Below are 18,038 nucleotides of genomic sequence, written 5' to 3' on the forward strand. Positions count from 1 at the left end.
CGGCACCGGGGTGACGCAGGGTTTTGGGGCGGAAAACAGACCAGGGGCGAGTGGGGAACGAGGCCCCGGTGATGGGCTGTGGGCTCATGGATGGATGGAGCACAGGCACAGACCCCGCGGACTGAGGGTGGGGAGGCTGGCGCCAGATGTGGGTCATTGCCCTGAGGAGGGAGAAAAGGAGGAAGAATTCAGAAGAGGAAGGGGGAGAAAAGAGGGGAGAGAGAAGGGGGTGATGGAAAGGGGAAAAGAGGAGAGGCAAGAGGGGAATAAGAGATAAAGAGGTGTGGAGAGGAGAGAGGAGAGAGAGAGGAGGAACAGGAAAAGAAGAAGAGAGGAGGAAGAAGCGAGGCCACACATGAGACCAGCAGACCCCATCCATCCCCTCTCTGGCACCTCACAACCATCCCACCATCTCCCTCTTGCAGGAAGGGGGCACAAGGAGTGCGAGGGGCTCCGCACGAGGCCAAAGCACAGGGTGCTGGCAGGAGGAGGAGCAGGAGCAGGAAGGCAGAGATCCCTGTCCCTGCTTTCTAGGACAGCGCAGGAGGCACAGCCACCGCATTTGGCCGCCTGTCCCCGGGGAGCCGGTGACTCCCTTTATTTAGAACCAGTTCCCTGCTCCCAAGCACCTCGCTCCTGCCAGGGGGAGTCGAGGCACATCCCAGCCCCCAGTACCACCACACAGCCAGGCAGAGTGATGCTTTCTGCTTTTATTCAATTAATGCAGCAATCTATACAAGAAAAAAAAAAAAATGAAACCATGAAATTCCAAACCCTGACAGTGAAGAACCAAATTCTTCCTAAGAATCAACTGGAATTAAAAGATTCCCCCACGTCAGACTGTACATAAAATAATCTCTGCCCCATTTACAGCGTTTCACACAGTACTTCTCGTATCTCAAACTTCAGAACTGTACAACTTTGTTACAAACCACGCTTTTTCCTAGGAAAAGCTCACGGAAAAAAATATTGCCACTTCTTTATTTATTTATTTTTATTTCTATTGGTAACAACAAAAAAAATTAGAATAGTTTAAAAAACAAAAATTAAAGTCAGCCAGAACTTCTAAGTGCGGGCAGGGGAAGGAGCAGAGACATTTCTCAGCCAAATGTTTCTCCTCCCAACGGGGAAAGGGAACACTTTTAGCAGGTAAAAGACTCTTTGCTGCTGGTGGGGGTCCAGACCTCAGCCCCCCCCCCGAGCCCTCCTCAAAGCCTGGCAGCTGTTTTGATCCATGGGCTTGGATAATTCTACCACTGACCCTTCTCGAGATACGGTAACAGTAACAAACCCCAATTGCTCCTGTTCTTTGAGGAAAAGCAGGGATGAACCCCACCTTCCTTCCCCTTCCTTAGGAAAGATAGTTCTCCTGGTCTGGGCTGTGGGTCTGGGCAGGTGGATTGTCACACTGGATGTAGCTCCCAGTTTGGGGCTGAGCACGAACACACTGTGGGTGGATGGAGAGGTTGGACCACAACAACTGGATCAGACACAGGAGAAAGCCCACGGGGTCAGGGCTGTGCATGAGCTCGGCCCGGGAAGCAGACGGGAAAAGTTTTGCCTCCAAACTGGAGCTCACCCTGCTCCCTGCTCAGCACCAGCCCCATGCCATCAGCCTGACCTGATGCCTGTGTGCAGCCCAGCAGAGAAAACCAGGAATTCCAAGCCACAGTTTCACCAGACAGGTTACAGGAAGGATCCAGACCTCTGGATCTGTGTGAAAAATGTCTTCTAGTTTCGAATCCAGGTTTCACTCTGATGTTGTTCAGTGCAAAAGAGTTAAAAAACCATGTTATCTACACATATACATCCGTGTCTATAGAAAATGTCTGTACAAGTGGGAAGATGGCCCTGCCTGCACGCTGGGGACTCCTCTCCTGAGGGATGCTGCAGGTTCTGCCCACTTGCATCCTGCTCCCCCTCTCCACAGTGTCAAGCCCCAACCAGTCAGGTCAAAAATCAAGAGGAGATTGTGGCTGGAAAGGGGCTCCGCCTGTCCCCCCAGCCACGGCTGCCAGCTCTGACCCACTGCATGGATGGGAGGAGGGAAGGAGGGGAAGCTCCCAAGCAGGACATGCAGGAATACCAACACAACCTGGGAAAAGATACTTGCAGACGTACAGACTGCACAAGGACCGGGATGAGGTGACGGCTGGGACCAGGCTAGAGGTAAGACCTCAGGATGTCCAGAGACACAGCCAGCACCTCATCCAATGGGAGTCCTGCTCTGGGAAGGAGCTGTGGAAAGGCTGGCTGCTCCAGTTTCAGTTTGAGTTGACACCAGGGTAGAGCATCCGTATTGGAGAGGCAGGGATAAAACTGGGAGCCAGGAGGGGAGAGCCGAGGCCTCTGGCAGTGCCCCCTGTCACTGTCTGCACCCACAGCAGAGCCTGGCACCATGACAGGCACGGGGCATGGTCAAGATGGATCCAGAAAGACAAAGCCATCAGGAGGAGAAGGGACCTCTGCTCCCTGCGTGCAGTTTTGCTGTTGGGGAATGCCAAGCTTTCCAAAACAGGGGCTTTGTAGCCAAGAGCTGGCCTGGATTCGCAGCAGAAAGCTGGGAGGGTGAGGAACATCACTTCAAATGCTACATGTGGTCTGAAAACGGCATTTTCAAGGTTTCACAAGCAGCAGAAGCACAAACTTTTGGATCTCTGGACTGACAAGACACATTCCTTTGGAGGCTGTGCCTCAGCACGGAGCCAGTGGGGGCCCTCACCAGGAAAACAATTCGATAATCAGAGACAGGCACTGGGGACCTCACCAACACCCCCACAGGTCAGCACTGTGCTGAAGGTGATGGCAACGTCCTCTGAGCTCATGTGACAAGATCCAGCCTGAGCAGAACCCCAACACCAGGTGAAAATCAGCGGGGAAGGAAAAGGACAGTGGGACCCAGATGTCAGCAAATGTCCTTGATCAGCACCGCAGGGAACAATGCCTGGGTGGTTGTTTTAGACCAGGAGCCCCTCAAGACAGCAGCAAATAGGTTTCAAAATATATTACATCTTTTTATTGCCAAGCGTGCAGACCATGAAGTGTGTGGGGGACACGACACTAAGAAAAACTACAATTGGAGGGAGGGCAAAGCAGTAAAAATTTAAAAATAAGACTACTCCTTACAACTGCCAACACTTCGGTTCAAAGAATCAATTGGAGGAAGTTTTCCTTAAAAATACAGCTCTAAATATGGCATTGGGCCCCAAACTCTGCAAACACCAAGGGTTTGGTCTGGGCTAACACAAACCAGGTGGGAGAAGAGGATGATGATGGCAGATGTTCTAACACAACTCCACAGGGCTGAACGCCTGACTCTTCTCAGCATTTCTTGTAGCAACCAGAAAACTCCCTACCCCAGGAACACAGGCAGGAATAAGCCAGGAGAAAGCAGGCAACTTCAGTGCTGGATGCACTGAACTGGGGCCAAACTCGACCCCTGCAGTGTCCCTGCTCCCAGAGCCAGCCTCGGATGGGACAGAGCTGCTCAGCTCCCCCAGGGCCACAGCAGCTCCTGTTCCTGCTCCATCAGAGTGCAGCCAGCCCCTTGGGATGGGACACTGTGCCAGGAATGCTGCACCGACTCAGCTCTCTCCACCTGGAAGGGGCAGTGGAGAATGGCTCTTCTCGGGGGTCCCAAGGCACAAGCCCTCACAAGCACAGCGTTTCCTACTCCTCTTCGCTATCCCCAGCTCTGGGAAGCAGCATGTGCTCAGTGTGATCCCTCACTCGGCAGCCTGAGATTCCAATATGGATCTCGGGACAATGCTGGGCCAGGTTTCCTTCCTCCTCAACCGCAGCACGCCCCCAGTCAGACCAGCACTGAGAAACCAGAGCTCTAGTACATTCTTCTCGGAGAGGGCAGCACAGGGACACAAGGCTGCGAGCCCACGCTGGCTTGGGAAAAGGGGCTGGAAAGGAAACCTACGGCATTTAAAACACTAAAGTGCAATGAAAATGTCCTAAACCCTTTGAAATCGATCGCAGCAAGAGGGGTCTGCAAAGTTTCAAACTTCCAGTTACTGCAGGGCACCCTTGAAACAGACCCGACAACCACCAAGTAAGAACGGACCAAGGAGCCCTTTGGTGAAACAAGGGATATGAGCCCACCATGGAATTTCAGCTCCTGGGGTCAAACATCATATTTAGAACATTTGGAAAGGAAAAGTGTTAAAGCAAAAAAAAAACAAAACAAAACAAAACAAAAATCAAAAAAATACAATTCTTGAATCTTGCGCAATGAAACAGTTAAACTTTTTGGTGTTTTCAAAAGAAATCCCGACAGAGAACCTGGCATAACTTTATCTGCTTCCTAAGGGAGAGATGGCCACTTGACCCATGACTCAGAACACCATGGCACTGGACATGTTCCATCCTCACCTATGTCTCAGCATTCCTCCATTCATAAAACCAAATCCTTCCTGTTTACTCTTCAGCCTGAAAGGAAAAACCAAAACTGAAGCTAGATGGAAGATAGCCAGAGGGAGGAGAAAGTTTTCACAGACTGGAGGCCAGATCTCATCAGCTCCATGAGCCTGCAAAGTGCAATCCTCAGTGTCGCCTCATTTTAACTTTCCTGGCGGGGCTGCCATCCTCCTCTTCCTCGTCACAGTCCTCCGTGTACTCGTAAGACCTTCGCCAATAGTTCTCGGAGCTGAAGTTGCTCCGTCTCCTGTGTTTTGGTAAGAGGACCGAGCGCCTGTTCTCCTCCTTATCCATTTCTAGAATCCTTGGCCTATGGAGAGGGAGAAAACAGGAGTGAGAGCACAGCACGAGCGGATCCAGACGTTCTCCTGGACACTATCTGCAGCTCATTCGCCGTGATAGCTCTGCCTGTTTTCCCACTGCTTTCCCAGCACTGGGTACTTGGCAGAGCACGAACAGATCACCAAGCTGCACCTCCCAAGGGGAGTTGAGAACTTTGCTATGATGGGCCAGTTCTTTCCCTTCCCAAGGCAAGCTTTGGCCTTTACCTCCATCAGGAACACTTCCAGGCACCTCTTTTTTTACTTGCAGCTTGTGGCCCCAAGAAATATCCCTTGGGCAGAAGGGTCTCTCTCTACTGCAGCAGAATTTAGAGCACAGAGCTGAGCTCCTTATGGTGCAGGATCACACCACACCTCCAAAATCCTTTGTCCTCTCAAATATTAGCACAGTGCAATTATTATTTCTGCAGAGGTGCCTCTGATCATTTCATAGCAGGACTGGGCTGGTGGGCTGCACACACCACTTATTTTATCTGAGTGGTTCCTAAGAAATCCCACTATGATATCCATGAGAATTACCTGTTATACTGGACTCTCTGAGGCCAGAGAAAGAGAAAAACATGTTTTTCACACCCATCTGCTGCAGAAACCTATGCAAGCCATCCCCCACAGCCTGATAAGGTCACATCAGGCTGAAAAACAGCTCTGACGGATGTACACATTTGTCCCGCATGATCGCTCCCCTAATCGGACACCGGCCCACTGCGTGCTCCCAGGGAAGCTGCATCTGCAGCCCAGCTTCAGATCTTCATCCATCTTCCCAGCCTGCGTCCAGGTGAATGAACACTGCTCACAAAGAAACCATCCCCACCCTCCTCCCTCCAGGACAGGTTCAAACAGGGCTGGGACCGCATAGCAGCCAAGCCCTGCGACCAAGTCAACTTTTGGGTTGTACCCATTATGCAGATAATGCCATCTGGATCCTCAGGAAGCTTTGGAATTGGAATATCCAGGACAGCTGGCAGACTGGCTATCCCTCACGGCTATCAATGTGCTCACACCAAGGTGTTTAAGGGAAGCCTTGCTACAGAGCTCAAGCTTGTCTGAAACCTCAGCACGGAGCTTCCTTGAAGGTCAGGCTTAAGCATCCACACGGTCTGGTTTCTCACACAAAAATATACACACACAGCCCTGGAATCAAAACAGGCCTGAGAAGCTTCCCAAGAAGTCCTTAACCTTTCCCAGATAGCCAACCCTTACGCTCCCTCCCAGGACTGCTTTCATAATATAGTTTAGCGCAGCTGCACAGGTTGCTTGGCAATAGAGGTCAAAAATGATTAGCTGCAGGGAAACTATTGTTCTGAACGACTGCATTATCAAAAGCCAGCCAAATCTATTGCTTCTTCATTATGCCACTCGCAGGATAAACAATGTAAGCTGCTTACAGCCAGAGCTCAGCCTCCACAAGTCTGGGAGGAACCTGTAAAGAGCTCTGATAAAACAGATTTGGGCATTGCAGAAAGCACCTGGAAGGTGCAAATCAGAATGTTTTTAAACGTGTTCTGAGGCCGGAAACCTCGGCCATGCACTGATCCAGAGACATCAATCCCAAACTGTTGCTCTTAGGAGAAATCATCCTACCTGTGGGCAGCATCAGGATCTGCTTTGCGATGGGACCGCTTTGGTTTCAGGATCTGGTCCCGGTTGCTTCCTGACAGGCGGTCAGAGTTATAACCTGGTGGCAACACAGAGCTACTCAGGGATTTTGTTTCCAATCGAGGTGCGTCTAGTCTTGTTCTGCAAATATTTAAAAAGAAGAGAATTTGCAAGGAGTTTCTACAGAATCACCAGTGCTGCAGCAGAACCCTCCATCCCAACCACACAGCTCGGGAGGAGGGGCAGGAATACCACACTCCACAGCACAACAAGCTGCAGCTTTGTGGTAGTAGAAGCTTCACAGAATGGCTTGGGTTGGGAGGGACCTTGAAGATCATCTTATTTCAACCCCCTGGCCCAGGCAGGAGCACCTTCTAGACCAGAGTGCTCCAAGCCCTGTCCAACCTGGCCCTGGACACTTCCAGGGATGGGGCAGCCACAGCTTCTCTGGGCAACCTGTGCCTCCCCACCCTTACAGGAAAGGATTTTTTCCTTCTATCTAATTTAAACCTACTCTCTGTCAGTTTGAAGTTTCCCCTTTATCCTGCCTTGGCTTAGGGACACACAATCATGAGGTGAATGCAAAATGTGCTGGGCTCACTGCAATTCCAGCTCCAGGATACGGAGCAGAGGTGCTGGAACAGCTGTGAAATCCTATGAAATCACAGCGACTTGGCAATAACTCACAGCTCCAGTTAAGCCACCTGGATGGGAGATGCCCTGCAAAAGCATCATCACCTGCAACAGTAATAACTGCTTCCACCTGGAAACTCCCTCCTGCCCACGATCTCCCCGGGTCAGGTGTTCCTCAGCTTGACTAAGAGGTGCAAAGAGTTGAAGTACGAGTCAGGAGAAGGTGTAGCAAACAGAAGCTGCACCACGTCCCTTCCAGCAGCTCTGCACACACTCAAGCTGTGCTGGAGAGCAAGCACAGCTCATCCCAAAGGAGAACTGTCACAGGACTGTAGCCATGCACAGGTGGAGGAGGCAGCAAAAATGAAGGGGGAGAATCACTGCTTGCTCTCCAGTGCTGAACTTTAGCTCTTGAGGGAGGTTTCCACAGGACAATCCCAATCTAAACTTCCATTAGGAAGCGCATCCAGTTGCCAAGCTTCTCTCTGCCATCAGGGAGAGCCTCTTCAGCTAATCAGGGTGATGCCAGACTGGCACAGGCGAAGCTGGGCATGGCAGCCTGAGTTTGCCCAGCATGCCAGAAACAAGGCACACTTCTGCAGGCAGCTGCCAGGCTGAAGCTTGTGCTACTCCACACTGTCATCCTGAGTTGTTCTCAGCTCCAGGGCTGGACCCAGTCCAGCCTGAACACCAAAGGCATTGCAGATCCTGCTCCTGACAAGTGAGGTGTTTAAATACCTCCCAAATGCAACTGCAGGGCTGCAATTCAAACCAACCAACCCCCAAATACAGTGCAAAGGCAAGGGAACACCAGCCATGCTCCCTCTGGCCAGGTACAAGGAGAGGTGACACTAAAATGGAGAACAATGTACCTACCTAACTTAAACAGAGAAACTATTTATGAGTGGAAGCAGAATGGCAGCAAAAGCCCTCTAAAATGCCTTTCAAGACCTGGTTCAATAGGTCTCATTTCTATATTCACCTCCCACGTTACCTCTCCCAGCATCTCATAAACTGAGAGCACCGTTCCTCCTCTCCTCTGGCTCAAAGCACTTCCAAACCCCGCTGGCTCCCGGCAGCCCTGTGCTCCGATACACATGAAATGCTGAGTACTGAAGTGTTTATGACCTCTTGGTAACCACGCTGCTCTGGAGAACCCTGCAAAACGCCACTGCTCCTCCAGCTCCCACAGCTTTGCTCTCCTGCCACTGTCAGCAAAAACACGCTCGGAGTAGAGGCAAGAGCAGAGCCAGACTCCAACGTCTGGGACGCAGCGAGCTCTGGCAGAATTCAGAGCTGAATATCCCAGCTCCAACTGGGATGATCCAACTGATCTGATCAGGAAAGCTCAGGGCTCATCCTCACCACGAAAAAGAGGAAGAGGAGTTTTATGAGGCTGCTGGCTGCCTCTCGTGCTCACAGGCCACCAGCGGAAGTAGCTGTTTTCCTGGTTGCATAACGCTCCATTCCAGACAAAGTCGCATGATCCCGGGAACCGGGAATGGCGTTTGTGCAGCGATCCACGGCGCGGGGACGCGGCGCAGGCAAAGGGCACGGCGGCCCCACTGAGCGCGCAGGGACACGCAGGGGACACGGGGAGGTGGCCGCCCTCGCCGGGGATAAGCAGCAATTAATAAGCTCTATTTGGCAGCAATCACAGCGCAGCCTTTGGCAAACATTGCTGTGGATTCACCAGGGCTGCAGAGGCTACACAGAAATAATTACCAGGGGGTTTATGCTTTGCTCGAGACAAAAATCCTGGTGTGGTTTCATCTGACCTGTCTGATGGGCAGAGACATTTCTGCCCTGACACAAAGCAAATCAGGCCCCAAAAATCAGGGGGAGGCAGAAGGACACACTGCTGCAGAGGGGTGGCTGAGCAAACAAAGCCAGTAGAGCTCTGTCCCTTCAGCAGGGATGCACCAGGTCAGCTGGGTACCACCAGGGAGACCTCACTGCTCCTCCCAGGACTTTAAGGGGGCTTATAAAAAACAGAGCAACTTTTTACATGGGGAGATGGTCATAGGACAAGAAGGAACGGTTTTAAACTAAAAGAGGAAGGATTTGTATTAGAAATTAGAAAGAAATCCTTTACTTGGAGAGTAGTGAGGCACTGACACAGGCTGCCCAGAAAAGCCCTGGTTGGACAGGGCTCTGAGCAACCTGGTCTAGTAGAAGGTGTCCTTGCCCATGGCAGGGAGTGGAACGAGGTGAGGTTTAAGGTCCCTTCTCACCCAGATGCACTTCGAGGGCAGCCAGGCTTGACTGAAACAATCCAACACCCTCAGCTTTACCAAAGCTGGACAAAGCAAGAGGCAGAGCCAGTTTAAACAGGTGTGTTCAATATCTGCACCAGTCTGGGCAGCTTTAGCTTATTCAGCTCTCTTTTCCAGGGAACTGCTCCACAACCAAGGACAGGCGGCTTCTCTTTCCCAAAATCCAACCAAAGCAGCTTAAGATTTGGAGGTGCCTCCTTATCAGCACTTGTGCTGCTTTTCCCTGGTTGCTCCAACACCATGAGCACAACAGCTCTAAGTTCTTATCACAACCTCTCGCCCCAAACCTCACGTGGCCATACCCAGCTGTGGGGTGGTTTGGCTACAGCCTGCCTTTCATCTCACTCTGTCTCCTGCCACATCTCATCCTGCCTCCCTGGGTCTGGGCTGATTTTGCCTGGCTAATGCCTCAGGGCTGCTGTTTTTCCTGCCTTCATTCCATGGGTTTCTCTAACCAGATGTCCAACTCCACTCCACTGGCTTTGTGCCATATCCTCATAATGTTGCCAGACTTGTTTTGAAACCAACTAAGCCATCCAAAAGCTCATCCAGTGTGAATCCAGACCGCTTGCCTGTGAGCCTTATGCCAGCCTGGGCCACAACCCCAGCCCTGCCACCAATGCCCACATTTTTGGCTGGGTTTACAGGACTCAAAGTTGTGTATTTTCATTTACAAAGATGCTTCTTGACAGCAGAATTACTGCTAACACCTTCCAAGGCACAGTCAGCAGGGGTCAATGTGTGGCAGTCATGTTTTTCAGTCTCCTAGTAGAAGGAACTGATGAGAGAGGACATTTCTACGCAGAAAAGAAGGTTTTACCGAGGGACTTTGGGGTGGGGTTAGTTTACTCTGTCTCCATTTTCTTAAGAGCTTTAGGAACAAGCACTGATCGAGAGTGCTCTTCTAGAAGAGGAAGCCTATTTCTAAAACAGCTTATGGACCTTGGCTTCCCAACACAGACTCAAAGGACAAGCTCTGTAACGAGCATTGAACTATCTACGTTTCCCTCCAAAGCCAGTGTCTTCCTCTCTCCCCAGCAAACAAAAGCCATGATACCAAGGAAACTTTATCTGCTTTACAGGACATTCTTTATCACAAGCATCAGCTTCAAAAGACCATCCAGGTAACTCACACGTGTGGGTATTACATGACCAGAACATACAGCCCAAAACAAGAGTTTGAAATCATAGCTGTTTGGAGCTGGGCAGCCAAGGAAAGCCAGGTGTTTGGGCACCAGCAGGGCTTGCAACCCCAGACATTACGATGAAGTGCTGCAGCACAGAGCCAAGAAGTGATTAACCCTGAGGAACACATTCCAGCCACTTCCACTGCCAGGTATGGCAAGGCACAAGCGAGTGTCAGAGTGACACCTAATCAAGGTGTAAGATCAAGCCAGCAAATTAACAAGCAAGGCAGTTTTTAAGTGTTTAAGCATCACGACACGACATCCACGTTTATCTTGCTGTCTGGAGGGCTTCAACACTTACTTCCGGAGGATGATGACAGCTCTCCTCTCCTTGATGTCCTGTGGTCGAATGCAGTGTGTGATTTCGTCAGCCGCATACCCACTGACAACAGAAACAAAAAGCCACCGTCAGGGAGATGCCAGGCAGAAGCTGAAAGTGGTTTCCAGTCTCAACAACTCAGTTTGGCCAGTAGTTCCTAACTTCCACCAGGAATTCCTCCTGCAAACACCACCCCCCAGGCACACAGGAGCTAGATTTACAAGAAGGAACAAACATTGGGAAAGAATAAGGAGAGTCAGGGGGTTTGGAGAGGTTTTATGATGTAATTTTTCAGCATACCCCAGAGGAAACTGCCACCTGCTCCACTACTGTGAAATAAAACATGTAGAAATGTAGAACTGTAGATTCAGACGATTAATTTACGAAGAAATTAGAAAGCAACAGGGGGAAAAAATAAGCATATTCCTCCAAAACATCATCTCAAACATGCCTATGAGAAAAGCCATCTCTCACAGCTCAGATGTGCAGCACACCCAGACCCAAACATGCAACAGATCAAGGAGGTTTTTTAGTCACAGAGGGGCACAGTGGTGTTAAGAGCTGAGCCTCTCAGCGCCTTCCCCTGGGCACAGACACCTCACCACCCTCCCCATCACATGGCACATTCTCAGCCACCATACAAACATCACCAACCCTAACCCAGTACATGTGGGGTAACCTTCAAATTCAGACCTCCAAACCAAGATGCAATCCCCTAAAACCTCCCTATAACAGGGTGAAACAGCTCCCTGGGTGGAGGAAAAGCCCAGGCTCAAGCAGTAGCTGTTGTCAGCAGGAGTGTTTCACTGTGTGAGACGACTCCAGATACTCCACATTTTCAGCAGGCTGGAGAAAAGCCACGGCCAAGGACAGCCCCAGCTTCCCACAACACACTGGAGAATTTCCACATGGCTGCTTCTGTTTCCAGCAGGACTCCTGGGCCCAGCACAGCAGGTAAAATCACGGAGGGTCCGTGGAGAGCGGCCACCACACCTGTCCAACTCACAAACCCTGCTGGGAGCACATCCCGTCACTCCAAGGGTGCGAGCCAGCAGATCCCAGCGGTGGGGCCTGCCCTCTACCTGCCGTTTGGAGAGTGTCAGCTCACACAGAGCCTTCTGGACACCAGTGTGGGGAAAAGAGACGCTAAACACCTTCAGAGCCTCCTGAAACACCTGACAAGGGCAGGAACACCTTGGAAGGCACTCGGGTGAAGGCTGCTCAAGCCTGCACACTCAGCCTGAAGCAGAAACCACCAGGCCCAGTGTCGCCACAAGGCTTTTCCATGCTGCTGCTGGCATGCTAGGGTCAGGGGCTGGCAGGTGATTCAGGACACTCCGAGCAGAGAACAGCTCACACACGCAAGTCTTCTCCGGGGACAGGACCGGGTTTCCTTGATCTGGTTAGATAACCCACCCACTCACCCAGAAACACACACCTCCTCACACACAGATTTCCTGCTCTGGGAGGACAGCTAAAAGTCTAAGACCAGTTAAAGCAGGGGTGATGTCCATCCCCACCATCCTCCAGGCATTGCAGAACACGACAGCATTATGCCAAGGGGCTTATGATGATGCTCTATTATGTTCTAGGAATCTCTGCGTCAAGCTCCAGTGAATTCATGAATATCACCCACGTTAACATTCAACTCAGCATCCTCAGCAGCATCCTGAACACCAGGGAAAGGTCTGCTTCCAGACCTGCACTCTCCACCATGAGATTTCGGCCTGGACACTCATTTTCACTCCTTTCTCAGGCAGGAACCCCCTTTTCAGATCACTTTCAGAGTGGCACCAAGAAGTTTGGGGTCCCAGATGCACATGGGCAGCATCAAACAACAGCCCCACCACTCCAGTCTGAGGCCCAAAGGGGGACACACCAGTCTGCCAAACTGGTGTGGGAAAACTCTGCTTGCACTATATCATATATAGCAATGGTGTGTCCCTGCACAGGCAGAGAAATGGAAGAAAAAGAATATTTGGTTGTGTCATACTTGTGCTGCCTTGTGCCAGCATGAACTTCTCACCCACTGCCTGGCCTTGCACACCCTGAGGCAGACCCTGAAGAAAAACACCCATAATGATATCAAGGGTCTACACACAGATTTCTTGCCCAGAGAACAAACCTAAAGCAACTTGGAAAGGAAAATCATAAATTCCTGCCCATGAGAACACCTGAGTATGACATCTCCATCCCAGAGCATTTTCCAGAAGAACATGGGGAAGTGTTGATGTCTTCCACACACACTACCCCAAAACCAAAGCCCAACTCCAAACTAACCTGTCAAACCTTACGCCCCCTGAGTCTCTCTTTCCATCCAGACGAGCTGCTGTTGAGCCAGAACTGATTCACACAGAGATAAAAGTGGATATTTTTGTGCAAACATCCCCAGAAAGGAAGCCTTGAAGTTCTACAGACTCTAACAAGAAAAGCTTGAACAAATCTCTGCCTCATCACCACTGGCACTGGCGTGAAACTTCCTCTGCACCAACAGCCTGTTCTGAGGGATCAGGCTATTTTGGAGCAGACAGCTGCAGAGAGATTCCTCCAGCTGGGAAGGAAGGAGGTTCATCCTCCAGCGACTCCAACCTGCTCTGATTATGCTTCCATCAGGCACGCCTTGAGACAACAGGAGGGACACACATCACCGTGTTCCCCTGCCATTACAAACAGCCAGGAGATGACCTGGAGCACTCTCCAGCTGCGGGAGGGAAGCCCGTATGGCACAAGCTCCCGGAACTTGGGAAATGTTACCTGTGCCTTTCATTGCTCCAAGTGCAGCTGCACTGTTTCCAACACTGAGACAACATACCTGGCAGTTTCAGTGCCAAGATTTGCTTCCTATGACAGCAGCTGCAGGGCAGGGATCTGGCTGGAACCCCCCCATCCCAGCTGGCTCCACACACCCCCTGCTCCCTCCCTTTTTCCCAGCCCAAGCACTGTCAAAACACACGTTCCGCAGATGAAAAGGCAAATTCCTCCATCTCCCTGCCACAGCTTCTATTGGTTGATGCTCAATAAATAACTGTTAAAATAAGAAAAACCCACAGACGTGGTGAGGTTAGCAGCCCCTTCCCAGGGAGGTGATGGGCCACAGGACTGGGACCTAGCAGCACACACTGAGGTGATGCTTCCTCCTGGCCTGGCTGCCACTGGGACAAACCTGCAGGAGCACCCACTTCCCAGGGCTGCGGGAGAAGGGGGGACTGGACAACATCATCTTCTAGATCTCAAAACCTGCAAGAGTAAATCTTCCCTGCCGATGTGAAAGGAGAGGAAAAAGGGTCTTGCTGGGAGAGTGAAAGACTCATTAGCAGGTCATGGGGTGGCTCAGCCTTTGGCTTCTGGCAGAGGGGCACAGCCCAGCCAGGTGAGTTGTTGTTCCACCTAACCTGTCGTTTGAGGTCTGAACATTTTCCAAGGAGTCTGAGGCAGGTTCAGTGCTGGGAAACACCACATCCTGCTTCAGGCCAGGCAAACAAAGTCAAGGAAGGGAAACAGGGAAAGCCCCTCTGCAAAATCCCTTCTGCGTAGGCAGCTATGAAATTAGGAGCAGGAATGGAACAGAGGCAATCTGGGGACAGCCTGAGAGTGCTGTGGGGTCAAAGAGAGGGACCCAACAGCTTCCTTTAGATCCTCACGATTTCCACACAGCACCCAAATGCACGTGGCTACCACGGCTTCCCCTGAAAGGCTGCATGCCAGGAGCAGCCACTGACTGACCCAGCAGGATTCGAATCCCAGACATTACAGGCATGCCACCTCTATCTGTGCCCATTCCCTATCTCCAGGGCAACTGCCTCCAGCAACTGTTTACCCAGAGGAGAAAACGCCAAGTTTAGGGAGTTGACTCAGTCATGACCAAGGACTGGATTTGGTGACACACCCCTGAGCACGATCTGCACCTCTCCTGCTCCTCCTGATTGCTGGGGTTAGATGGGAGACCAGGAGATCTGCTGTGAGGCAAGGAATTGATTCCAGCCAGGATCCTATCAAAGCAGAACAGTCACTTTGGCAGAATCTCTCTTAAGTGAGTGCAAAGTACCTGCTAACTGCTGTACCAAATTTGAAATAACCCCTGTTTTAAAGTCTATTATTTGCTGGAAAGCAGAACATCTGACCATGATCAAGCTGCAGTGGGTGGGTTGGAAAGCAGCCCTTGGATTTGGGGGGAACAGGCATCTTCATTTGATTTGTAGGATTTCTTCAGCCACATTAATAAACTGATTACAGCACCTGAGTGACACTGGCCAACAACAAACACCCCTGGGAGACACCCCACTCCAATGCCATGAGCCCTGAGCCAGCAGCCTCTTCCCAGCAGTTCTGAAAGAAGAGCAAGGGTCTGGAAGAAGAAAATATCATTCTCTGGTCCTAGAGCAGAAAAAGCATCTCTCCTTCCTCCCACCATCCTCCACTGCAGATCCTCCTCCACAGTTTTTCAAGAGGCTTTGACTGCAAGACTTGAGGCTGACCCTGCATTAGCAGCTCTGCCAGAATGCTTCCAAGCACGATAAAACTCTCACTGTCCTTAAAAAAAAAGGCCTCTGGCTGTAAAAGGAAGGACAACTGCTTATCCAGGCCTGATGGGGAAAGACAGCAGAGGGGTTCGCATCACCAGCAGGAAAATTAGGGTAGAAAGTTTCCCTCCTGGTATCTCAGAGAAGTCAGGGAGCAGAGCAGCTGCCTTACACCCAGCAGTCTCCATCCCTGGGGATGGAGTTTGCTCTGCAGTAAAAGGATACAGGGCAGGATGGGTCCCCTTGGGTCCCATTTCACAAAATCACCCTGACCTCTGGTCCCCTGCACAGCCCTGTCAAACCACCAGAGAATGAGAAAATGTCCTCAGCGCCGTTCCCGATTCCCTCTGCAGCCTCCCTCATCCCTGGCTAATCCACACAAGTTACCTAACGCTGGGGTACGGCGATGATTAGTTAATGTTTGTGCAGCTTTTCCGAGATAAAAGCTACGTGAGATCTCAGCATTTATTATTGATGCACCAGTCAAGGAGGCCAGGTGTTTGTGGGGGGAAAAAATTCCTTCTCGAACCCTGCGGCGATCAATTTACAACCCAAAGCAAGGGATTGTGTTACCGGCCTGAGAGCCCGGAAAACCGGCCTGGACCTTCACCAGTCTAAAAAAATAACCCCCCGAACAAGGATACAGCTGGTAGCTCAGAGCACTGCTGGCAGAGTCCCGGTGATCCCTGCTCCTGGCAGGGAGCACTGACCTTCAGGGACACAAGGGACTGGCAGCCCCCGTGCCAGGCTTTGAGCTGCCCTCCCCAGGAGCTGGACACCAGCGGGATCCGTACACTCCAGCCCTTCCTGTCCCCTTACCTGCCTGTCCCCTCACCTGCCTGCTCCCCTGTCCCAGCCTGTACCGGGAGGCAGTGGGATTAAGAAGCAGGCGTTTCCCAGTGCCAATCCCAGCTTTACTATCGACCAACTGCGTGACCTTGGGCAGGTCATTCCACCTCCAAGGCTCTTCCTCAACACACATAAAAGTCCCTTCCTGTGCCTGTGACCCGCTGCACTTCCAAGTGACAATCACACGGGGCTCTGCGCTGTGGTCTCCCTATCATCATGGGGCAAGGGAGGGTTCGGCATTCCCAGTTTACAGACTGGGAAGACGAGGCCATTCACACCTCCTCTCCACGATTAAGGTCAGGTCAGGGAGGCACCGGCCGAGCTAAGAATAGACCCAGGAGCCCCGTCCCTACCAGCTGCTCTGCTCTGACCACTCTTGGGCAAAGGATCCATTTTGTGTCTCAACGTGTTATTTTAACCATTTACAGGAACTACGGCAAAGCTCAGCTCCGCGAGCGGCCACGCTCCCACCAGCACTCGCCTCAAGCCCCGTGGAGAGAGCACCCACCCAAATCCTCACCTACCACGACGGCAGGACCCCCCCAAATCCCTGCTTCATTCTTTTCACCACAGAGAACCCCCTGAGTGCCTACAGGAGAGGGAGATGGAGCCCGAGGCGCCGTCGGGGCGCGTATCCGTGCGCCTCGTGATCCGCGTTACACAACCGGGCCCCGGCTCGTTAGCGAAGCCTCGGCAACGGAGAGTTACCTGAGCACCGTGACGCTCCCCCTCTTCACGGGCAGGAAGAGAACGGGCTCTGAGACCCTGATGGGTTTGAACTGGAATTTACACCCGAAGCAGAGCGCCGAGTCGCTGAAGAAGGAGACGGAGACGATGGGCCTCTCAAAGATATGGATGGGGTCCACGTGGGAGACAATGCAGCCCCCGGGCTGGTAGTCGTTGATGACGGCACTGTTCACAAAGCCCTCGGGGATCACCCGGTGCTCCACCAGCTTCCGGATCACCAGGTCGTGCACCCACTCGGGGATGGCATCCACCTCCCCCCGCGGGTACAGGCGCTCCTGGCCGGGGCCTCGCCGCTGCAGCTGAGACCCGTAGGTGTAGCCTTCACCGAAAAAATACTTGTTCCGCAGCGGTGCCCGATCCACCGTGTGCTCCTTGTAGAGCCCCTTCTCCGCCCGGGACACCACGTCCTCGATGCGCGCCTCGATTTTGGCGCACTCCTCGGCGCTGAAGAGGCGAAGCTGGCGGATGCCGCTCTTGACTTTCCGAGCTTCCTCCTCCTCCTTCTGCTCCTCGTAGTCGCTGGGCTCGGAGCCGGAGTCCTCCTGGTGCCGCCGCTTGCGGTCGTACGGAGGTTCGGGGGGCTCCCGCGGGAGGCCGCCGCCGCCGCCGCCTTTGTGGCCGTCCCGGTAGGGCATCATGGACTTGAGCTTCTCCCGCAGGTCCGTGTAGCCGCTGCCGGCCATGGCGCGTCCGCAGCCCCCGCCTCTATCGATCCCGGCGCTGCAGGCGGCGGCGGGCGGCGGCGGGGGACGCGCAGCTGCTGTTCATGGCACCCGCCGCCCTGCCAGGAGAGAGAGCCCCGCAGGACGGAGAGGTGAGGACGGGATTCCGGTACCGCGCCAGACCCTCTCCCGCCCCCCCTCCACGGGAGCTGGGACCCCCCCCCTCCCGGCGGGCAAAGCTCCCGCCCTCTCCCTCCCTCCCGGCGCAGGGGCGGCTTGGCGGACGCCACACTCACGGCTCGGCCCGGGGCGGGCGCGGACAACGCTGCCGGTGCCGGTGCTCACGCGGCCGCAGGGCCTGGCACATTCCCAGTGGCGGCCCCGGACGCCCTGGCCGTTTCCACTGCCGCGGCTCTGCCCATGGCGGGGGGGCAACCGGAGGAGATGTGAGGGGTCCCGTGCCGTGCCGAGGGACAGCGGCGG

General features: G+C 52.7%; 1 protein-coding gene across 1 annotated transcript; it reads right to left on the bottom strand.

Moving 5' to 3' along the window:
• Positions 1-695: 695 nt before the first annotated feature.
• On the bottom strand, positions 696-17,938 carry ALKBH5 (alkB homolog 5, RNA demethylase). Its single transcript, XM_069029543.1, has 5 exons — positions 17,852-17,938; positions 16,855-17,674; positions 10,760-10,840; positions 6,348-6,503; positions 696-4,735 (listed from the first exon to the last, which is right to left on the bottom strand). The coding sequence occupies exons 2-5, from the start codon at positions 17,574-17,576 to the stop codon at positions 4,552-4,554; spliced, it is 1,143 nt and encodes a 380-aa protein (XP_068885644.1). The 5' UTR covers positions 17,577-17,674; positions 17,852-17,938; the 3' UTR covers positions 696-4,551.
• Between the last annotated feature and the right edge of the window lie 100 nt (positions 17,939-18,038).

Source organism: Aphelocoma coerulescens, chromosome 14 (genome assembly GCF_041296385.1).
Source record: "Aphelocoma coerulescens isolate FSJ_1873_10779 chromosome 14, UR_Acoe_1.0, whole genome shotgun sequence".
In the NCBI taxonomy this organism is placed as follows: domain Eukaryota; kingdom Metazoa; phylum Chordata; class Aves; order Passeriformes; family Corvidae; genus Aphelocoma; species Aphelocoma coerulescens.